General features: G+C 30.3%; 1 protein-coding gene across 1 annotated transcript; it reads left to right on the top strand.

The window, feature by feature from the left end:
• Positions 1 to 34: 34 nt before the first annotated feature.
• LOC132722580 (zinc finger protein 600-like) lies at positions 35 to 9,966 on the top strand. Its single transcript, XM_060707101.1, has 5 exons — positions 35 to 277; positions 471 to 698; positions 4,977 to 5,045; positions 8,338 to 9,120; positions 9,773 to 9,966. Exons 1-5 carry the CDS (start codon positions 127 to 129, stop codon positions 9,964 to 9,966), a joined length of 1,425 nt encoding a protein of 474 aa, XP_060563084.1. The 5' UTR covers positions 35 to 126.
• The last annotated feature ends 642 nt before the right edge of the window (positions 9,967 to 10,608 follow it).

The raw sequence follows: 10,608 nt of genomic DNA, 5'->3' as shown, positions 1-10,608 counted from the left end.
TGTGAGAAAGCATTTGCAAAAAAGAGTAATCTGACAGCTCATATAAAAGTACATTCAGGAGAGAAGAAATATAAATGCGATATATGTGACAAAGCATTTTCTCATAAATGTACTCTAAAATCACATATGGCAGTACACACAGGAGATAAAAATTATCAATGTGAAATATGTGAGAAAGCATTTGCACAAAAGAGTAATCTGACAGCTCATATAAAAGTACATTCAGGAGAGAAGAAATATAAATGCGAAATATGTGACAAAGCGTTTGCTCATAAATGTACTCTAAAATCTCATATAGAAGCACATTCAGGACAGAAGAATTATATATGTGGAATATGTGAAAAAGCATTTGCAAATAAAAGCCATCTGAAATCTCATATGGCAGTACACACAGGAGAAAAGAAATCATGAATGTGAAATATGTGACAAAGCATTTGCTCGCAATGACTATCTGAAAACACATATGACAGTACACACAAGAGAGAAAAATTATCAATGTGAAATATGTGACAAAGCATTTGCTCGCAATGACTATCTGAAAACACATATGACAGTACACACAGGAGAGAAAAATTATCAATGTGAAATATGTGACAAAGGATTTTCACAACAGAGTAATCTAAAAGCTCATATAAAAGTACATTCAGGAAAGAAGAAATATAAATTCGAAATATGTGACAAAACATTTGCTCATAAATGTACTCTTAAATCTCATATAGAAATACATTCAGGACAGAAGAAACAGAAGAATTATAAATGAGGAATGTGTGACAAAGTATTTGCAAATAAAAGAGAACTTAAAACGCATATGACAGTACATACATGAGAAAAGAATTATAAATGTGAAATATATGATAAGGCATTTGCTCGCAATAGCAGTCTGAAATTACATACGGCAGTACACACAACAGACAGGAATTATAACTTTGAAATATGTGACAAAACGTTTTCTCATAAAAGCAGTCTAAAAACTCACAGTGCACACAGGAGAGAAGAAATTTAAATATGAAATATGTGACAAAGCATTTACTCAAATGAGTACTCTTAAAACTCATATGGTTGTGCAAACGGGAAAGAAGAAATTGAAATGTGAAATATGTGACAAAGCATTTGCTCATAAAGTTACCTTAAAAACTCATATGACAGTTGCACACAGGAGAGAGGAATTAAAGTTGTAAATTATTTGATAAAGAACTTTCTCAAAATGGATTTTTTAAAACTCTTATGACAGTGCTCACATGTGAGAAGAATTATAAATACAAAATATGTGAGAAAAACATTTTCTAAAAGTTATAGAACATTTGTTTATACACGCGTATCAGTCATAATAAAGCCATAAAAATATTAAAGAGAATGTAAACTATGTAACACTCTAGAGGATGAATTCCAATACTTATTTGAATGTCCCCTGTACCAAGAAATTAGACAAATGCATATTGAGGAGACCAAACATACTAAAATTTAGTGAATTATTTGAATCTGTAATTGTGTGGTTAGTTAAAATTTAAGCAATGTGTGCTGTCAAAAGTTTAAATAAGATATACAGCGTACTGTATCAACTCTCATTGTATCATAATAATTATATTATATTAGATCTGTTATTATGAATAAGAATTGACTGAGTAATAGATATGTGACATGTAAACAATGCTTATATCATATCATTGATATATTTTGCAAGTAACAATTGTATTATTATTATTATTGTATACTAACAGGCAGACTGCCTTTATATAAATAAAATTTACCATGTATTCAAGACATGCATGCATTAATTATTAACTCGCTGACACAATTTTGAAACTTACATAGAGGATATTGAATGAGTGTAGTTTAATACTAAATTTATTAAACAAGTTGAATAAAATCATATTATGCGAGCCTCTGGCGAGCATAATATTGTTTTATTCAACGAGTTTAATAAATTTAGTAGTGAATCTACACGAATATAATATTCTATTTATCACATATATAAAATAAGAACAGTAAACTGTTAAAATGGGTAATTTTTGTATTTTCTGATCGTAAGATCAGTAAATACATAGTTAACATCCACGGTCTAACACAAAATTTCCTAACAGTCCTAACAACGCAAAGTAGTTCTCACTCAAAACTGCTTAAAAACCAGCAATTTTAAAGAAAGAATAATTTTTAATGTAGGCATTTAACGAATTACAGTGCATTAAAAGTTTAGATTAGTCAACAGAAATATGAGGTTACAATCACAAATTTCGCGGATGAATATCTTTTTTACCCAATGAAAAATGTTCGGCTATTTCCGTAAAGCTTCGGATTATCATGAATATCATTTTAATCAATGAAAATGCTATTTTTAGCTATGTCGATTACCGAATACTCCAGAGCGTAGTACACAAATAAATCTGACTGTCGAGTAGTGGAATATATATACATGTCGGACTGTTTTGGCGAGAAGATTTTCGCTAAAATAATTTCATCAGTGTTAAACAACAGGTTTATCGTGAACAAAATACCTCGAAATTAATAAGGATTACAAACACGAAATGGAAATTCTCAATTTAGAATTACATAATGTATTCGTTTTTATTCAAGGTACAATGTATAACTTCGCCGTGGTGCAGAGGTAAGCGGTCTCGTTGAGGGTGTGAGAGGCCTATGGTTCAAATCCTAGTCGAGGCAATTCTTTTTTTTTTCATGCAAAATTCCGTATGTATCAATCTCAAACTGTTATAGAAGAAAATCAAAACGCTGTCGCTGCGTAAGATGAATTATAGTATATAAAAATAAACTTATACAGGAAAGTACATACAGATAGTCAGTATGATTTAGATTGCAAAAATCAGAAAATACCATAGAGCTGCAGCCCTTTGATTCAATGACGCGCCTATAGTGTAACGCTAACATTAGCGCGCTTTAACGCTATGTATATATATAGCGCAAATGACGTCACGTCAAAGTGTCATTACACTAGTGTAATATCGTTTTTATTAAATGGATTTATTACACTCCTGCGCCGCGTATTATGTGATAATGTAAGATACAAATATAAAAATACATATTATAACAAGTTTAACAAGTTTATTTATCTTTTCCCATAAGGTCATAGACCCATGTGGTACAATATGCAAAACATATAATATGGCAAACGTGTAAAACTGACATGATCTCATACATGCATTACAATAGCACATTTAACATAGGAAATGAAAACATACACAATGTATTTACCTATTAAATGATTTACATGCTTATAGTAATTCACATTTTCGTCGTATGTGTCAAAAGTATATATGAAACATAAGTTTTACGTGTGACAAAAATCAAATTGTACTGACTTTACAATTACAATTACTTTACAATATTAGATTGGATCTATCAATAGTAAAGAAAATAATTTGACAGATTAAAATCTTTCTCAATTGAATATTGAATTCGAAATACAAGATTAGTCACCCGGTAAGTTGCTCTTTAGTCTTAAGATGTATGTTTACTTATGTATTTCCTCATTCCCAGGTCTTGCCATTAATGACAAGATTTGAGGAGGAACAATTAGATAACAGCAGTTTCACTTGTAAAATTTACATATATTTGAGCTATGAAACTATATTATATAGGATGAAACACACATTTATATGACTGACATAGAAGAAATATTACATATTCATATGACAAGCCTATATTGACCAACCTATCAATTCGAACAATAATAAAATAAGAGAAACATACGATGTAGTACTATAAGTCTAGTTTTAACAAAAGTATAGACAGATATGAAAATCATTAACATACTAATCAGCTCCATATAAAGTATCTGAGCGCATCACGAATGCTTTTGAAATATATATACTCAGTTTTCTAATTAACAATTGATTTTCAGTATTCATTAATTCTATAAATTTAAACATATTTGGAGATCTCCAGTAACAAATTGGTATATATTGTGTTCTTAATTGGGAGTACATTCTACATTATAATACAAAATGGAATTCATCTTCTAACACATTGCATTATAAGCTCGAAAGCTCATATAGTGGAATATTGTTTTGCTTAATAATTGTGATTAACTACATCGCATTTGTAAATTGTGTAATTTATAGTTATTCAATTAGAGTATCATTTTCTGTAGTATATTGGACTAGTTATTTCATAACTTTATATTTTGTACTGTTCCTAGATATTCCACAATTGGTATGTTTTATGAATTGCAAAATTTGCTAATAAACGAATTAAAACAACAAGAAACCGTTTCTTCATCATATATTTCTATTTGATTTTATCATTACAGTAAATATGGGACAAACATTATGTCGCAATAATCTAGGTCATATCACAAGATAATAAAAATGCCATTATACATGCATATATATCGATCACAAGAAGTGATTCGGATGTGGCATCAATCTATAAGTTTCCAAAAATTTGGGATATGAATGCAAATATTTCCACTTTCAGACATGTTTTGAAAACTGCAGCATGCCGATGCATTATATCTCGGACTTTTAAATTGACACTTAAAGACCGTAATGATGTCTATTTTAAAATATGGCAAATATAAATACCATATATAATCTCATCATTATAAGACATGTTCACGAACAATATTTTTATTCCTGGAGTCCTAGTAAAGTTTCAAAAAGTAGCTAACTAGCCAAGTGCTAGAGCTATCTTTGACTTCTGTTGCTTTTTGGCAATTGGTAAAGTAGCATTCATTTATTATTTTGTATGGAAATCAAGGTAATATTTTATCTATATTTTATTACCTTTACGACTAACATTTAGTTTTATATTCGGCGCTGAAAAGCATGTGGCAAAACAAACATGCTATTCAGTTACTATTATGAAAGTGATCCGGTGTTTATTAGATGGTTTCCTATATCAGCTATGGATCTCTTTAGCACATATGAAACTCGACTGGAATTTTGTCCAGCATTTCTTTAATGTTGAGCCTATTCTCAATAAATGTTTCAATAAGTGTTTGTTGTTGTTTGAATATTAAGTATCGTTTGGTGTTAGGATTTTGAGGAAACTCTGTATTTGGAGTCCGTTTGGCGACACATTCTCCATACGTATTGCATATTTTGGGCACACCATAACCCACGACGGAAAGAATATCTCGATAAAGATTGCATAAAAATCCGAACAAAATGGTTAAATAAATATGAAGGAAAGCCAGGACGGTAATCATGTACATGTATTTAGTTGTATCTAATTTTTATTTCAATATACAATGCATTATGATTGAATTATAATAATCTATACAAAATTAATATTACAAACTGTTAGATAAAGATCAAAACGTCAACTTTCAAATATTAGAATCTGTTAAATAAAAATCAGAGGGTAAACATTCATAAATCCTAATATCTTAATAAACATTAATTATTCAAAATGTCAATAATGGTGGTTATTTTATTGTCAAACAAAGGTCTATTCAAATTAGTAACAACATGTATGGGGTTATGTCCATTCTATAAAATTCATGTGTGGGGTTTTGTCCACTCTATGAAATTTTGAGGTGTGCGGTTTTGACGTGTGGGGTTTTGTCCGTCTTCCGATACTGCTATGTGTTATTTCTTCCCGTCACACATTTTAGGGCACATGGCAGATTTTACTTATGTACGGCCAACGGCAGACTAACAATTGACGAAATAATCTCGTTGGTAAATTGTTCATATAATTCTATAAACAACTTTCTTCCCCAAACCAATCCCCGCCCACACACAAACGCGCGCGCAAATGAGACTTGAGAAAATAACAATACAAGAACTACCATTGTTCAAGTTTTATAGAAAAATCAAGTACATTAAAAACGATTAACTACCAAATCCATCTTGTAAAAACAGTATAACTTGGTGCCTATATCCTTTTTAGGGTAATAATCAGTTAAACTCATATGATTAATAAAATTCTTCCGAATTTAAATTTACATGTAGATCTATACTTTTTTTCCCTAAAAATCGATAGATTCATTCATGGACCCTTTACTTACCGTGTATATCCAGTAACGCAGGAATGTGCAAATAACGCAGGAATTGTGCAACAGTAACGCAGAATTGTGTTATTTAGTGGCTGAAACGAAAACCGCGATAAGTAAATGGACAATTATTTTTAATTGTACAGCAAATTGGAAGAAATCAATAAGCGCATACGTTTGATGAGACATTATTCTTTAAACCTCATCCAAAATATTTCCATGAAAATGTTTACTTTTCAAGATCTTTCGTGAAAATGACGACCTGACAAGCGTATTGATGGCGATTTTTAGTTTTGTTGATATTTTGAATAACATTAACATACATATTACTTTATGATTTTTTATATTCGATGTACTTGAGGCATTTTCTACTCGTGTCATTTTACACTTTATTTAGCAGATAAATGTAATTGAGACCATTTTAACGAGGTTACGCCGAATTGGTGAATGAAGCACTGAAGCAATGGCGGTTATCTCATGAAAAGTAGCAAAATCCTATTTTACCAACTTCCTTCTATTCTTATATGACACTTGCAGTTTGACAAATTTCTTAGGTAAACAGAATATGAAAAAATATATTTTAAATGTGTTAAATGAACATATTTATTTGACGAAACACAAAAGTCACATTCAAAACGGTAATCAGGTTGTCTTTCTCACAAATGATCTAATTATAAAGAAAATAAACATATTCCTGCACAATTTGTTAATGCTGGTTAAAGTATAATGTCGTATCAGCCATATGCGCTTATTCATTTCTTTGAATTTGATTTGGAATAAAATATTTTGGTTCGTTTACTTACTGTGTTATTCGTTAAGCCAATACCGTTGCACAAATAAGGCGTTGTTTTTACGTTATTTGCACATTCCTGCGTTACTGGATATGCAGGGTGTTACTTTTGCCTAACGATTTAAGTGACATTATGCCTAATCGTATGAAATATATAGTAGATTTTGCTCAACTTGACAATGAAAAAATATTCATAATGTGACTTTAATAATTGTAATAATAATAATAACGATGATAATGATGATGATGATGATGATGACGGTGGTGATGATGACCACGATGATAATGATGATGATAACAATAATGATTAAAAAATCATAATACTAATACTAATAATAATCATAATAATATCAATAATAATATTAATGAGTCATATACAGAGAACAATCACAATACATAAAAAAAGATAAACCATATATAGTTTGTTTTTATTTTCTTCTTTCCTTCATTAGGGAAGTAATTTATGTAGTGTAATGATTATTCAGCATATTAATTAATATGTATAAAGTATTTTTTTGTTTTCAATGAACAGCTAATATTTAAATTCTATTTGACTACGTGTTCTTTATAGTCTGAGACTAACATAAAATGATCCTTACTCTCACCTTTTATTTAAGAAAACAAAAGTCATAAGCATTGACATGTGTTCTTTTGTTAATAAATAGATTGTGGCAAAGTTCTTATTGTTATGCACTAATTTGATAATGCGTTTGAGATAGGTTATGGGGCATGTCGGGCTAATGAATAGAATACTTCCATGTGTCAAAATAAAGTGTCAGGAATTAACCAATTAAAACAATTACATATATCCGGTAAGCATTTTCACATGTCCCTTTGTTTCAGTAACTCCCTGTTCTATAAAACGCCAATTTCTAAGTACTATGACATTACATTAAAAAAGTTGCATGATATGATACATAATAAAAACGAATTTATATCTCAATTGTTTGGTAGTCAAAGTAACAAGAAGAAACAAACTGCATTCGAAAGTTAACAGAACACGGGTAAATATATATCTTTATTTGTAATTATGTTTAAACGATAAATTGAACACTGTTTTTACAGCATAAATTATTCTTGCATTGACATTTAAATTTTAGTTTTACTCCAAAGAAAATTTCTAAATTTCTTCACTTCATCTTTAATTCTGTGTACTTATCACATTGTAGTGTATTTTAACAGACAAATTTATAATACAATTCTCTGATAATCCTTTAAAAAAAGTAAGAACGTCATCAGTATAAAAATTATCATTCGAAATATGGAGCTAGTTTTGACTTTTACGTTCCAATACTTGAAAGCTGATACCATACCTAAAATTTCAGTAACAATACTTGAAATACAAAGGGGATTAAAATTTACTTGTTTATCTTATAGGATTCAAGAACTGTATTGTCAAACACAAACATGAGCAGGAGTACAGAACAAAAGCAGTTATCAAAATGTGATGTCTGCGAATACAAAACTGCAAACAAAACCCACTAAATCAGGCACACGAAAATGCATACTGGTGGTAAAATAATTCAATGCGATAGTTGTTTTCAACTGTTCTCACGAAACTATTTTCTTAAAATGCATATGGCAATACACACAGGAGAGAAGAATTATAAATGTGAAATGTGTGACACAGCATTTCCAGATAAAAGTAATCTTAAGACTCATATGGCAGTGCACACAGAAGAGAAGAATTATAAATGTGAAATATGTGACAAAGCATTTGCAGATAAAAGTGCTCTTAAAACTCATATGACAGTGCACACTGGAGAGAAGAAATTTAAATGTGAAATATGTAAAAAAGCATTTGCTCGCAATAGCCATCTGAAATCACATATGGCAGTACACACAGGAGAGAAAAATTATCAATGTGAAATGTGTGACAAAGCATTTGCAGATAAAAGTACTCTTAAAACTCATATGACAGTGCACACAAGAGAGAAGAAATTTAAATGTGAAATATGTGACAAAGCATTTGCTCAGAAATATAATCTTAAATCTCATATGGTTGTGCACACGGGAGAGAAGAATTACAAATGCCAAATATGTGACAAAACATTTGCTCATAAAGTTACTCTTAAATCTCATTTAGAAGTTCATTTAGGACATAAGAAACATAAGAATTATAAATGTGGAATATGTGACAAAGTATTTGCTCATAAAGTTACTTTAAAAACTCATATAGAAGTACATTTAGATGGGAAGAAATATAAATGTGGAATATGTGACAAAGCATTTGCAGTTAAAAGTACTCTTAAAACTCATATAGAAGTACATTCAAGAGAGAAGAATTATGAATGTGGAATATGTGACAAAGTATTTGCTCGCAATAGCCATCTAAAAAGTCATATGGCAGTACACACGGGAGAGAAGAATTATGAATGTAAAATATGTGAGAAAGCATTTGCTCGCAATAGCCATCTGAAAATTCATATGACAGTGCACACAGGAGAGAAGAAATATAAATGCGAAATATGTGACAAAGCTTTTTCTATTAAAAGCAATCTAAAAACTCATATGACAGTGCACACGGGAGAGAAGAATTAGGAATGCGAAGTATGTGACAAAGCATTTGCAGAAAAAAGAAATCTTACAACTCATATGACAGTGCACACAGGAGAGAAGAAATATAAATGCGAAATATGTGACTAAGCTTTTGCTCAGAAAAGCAATCTTAAAGCTCATATGGCAGTGCACACAGGAGAGAAGAATTATAAATGCGAAATTTGTGACAAAACATTTGCTCAGAAAAGTACTCTTAAAACTCACATAGAAGTACACTTAACACAGAAGAAACAGAAGAATTATTAATATGAAATATGTGAAAAAGCATTTACTCATAAAGTTACTTAAAAAATCATATAGAAGTACATTCAGGAGAGAAGAATTATAAATGTGAAATATGTGACAAAGCATTTGCAGATAAAAATACCTTTAAAAGCATATGACAGTGCACACAGGAGAGAAGAATTATAAATGTGAAATATGTGACAAAGCATTTGCAGATAAAAGTTACTTTAAAAAACATATGACAGTGCACATAGGAGAGAAGAATTATAAATGTGAGATATGTGACAAAGCACTTGCAGATAAAAGTTACTTTAAAAAACATATGACAGTGCACATAGGAGAGAAGAATTATAAATGTGAAATATGTGACAAAGCATTTGCTCGTAAAAATACTCTCAGAATTCATATGGTTGTGCATACGGGAGAGAAGAAATTTTAATGTGAAATATGTGACACAACATTTGCTCAAAAGAGTACTCTTCAAACTCATATGGTTGTGCACACGAGAGAGAAGAATTTAAAATGCGAAATATGTGACAAAGCATTTGCTTGTAAAAATGATTTTGAAACTCATATGGCAGTGCACACAGATATGAGGAATTTAAGTTGTCAATTATTTGATAAGGAAATTTCTTGAAAGGATTTTTTTAAGTTATCAGTCACACGAGAGAAGAATTATTAATACAAAATATCTGAGAAAAAAAACTCTCATAGTAATAAACTTTAAAAAACATTGTTAATACACGCGTATCAATCATGCGAAAACCATTTCCTAATGGAATATCTCTCGTACGAATACATACAAAAGGGAAGTAACCTCAATGTTATTTGGGTTTTTTTTCACATGAGAGAGAAGAAAAAAGGATTCGGAATGTCAGTGATAAATCATGTTCTCTAAAAATTATATCTTGTAAAAATACAGTCAGGACAGCAAAAGTATAAATGAGATGTATGTAACAAATCATCATCATCATCATCATCATCACCATCATCATCATCATCACCATCATCATCATCATCATTATCATTATCATCATCATCATCATCATCATCATCATTATCAGCAACAGAGCAGCAACAG

The sequence above is a fragment of the Ruditapes philippinarum genome, unplaced genomic scaffold, assembly GCF_026571515.1.
Source record: "Ruditapes philippinarum isolate M1 unplaced genomic scaffold, ASM2657151v2 ctg3699_1_1_1_1, whole genome shotgun sequence".
Taxonomy (NCBI): Eukaryota; Metazoa; Mollusca; class Bivalvia; order Venerida; family Veneridae; genus Ruditapes; species Ruditapes philippinarum.
The sequence above is the reverse complement of the archived record's forward strand: the minus strand, read 5'-3'. Positions and strand labels throughout refer to the sequence as shown.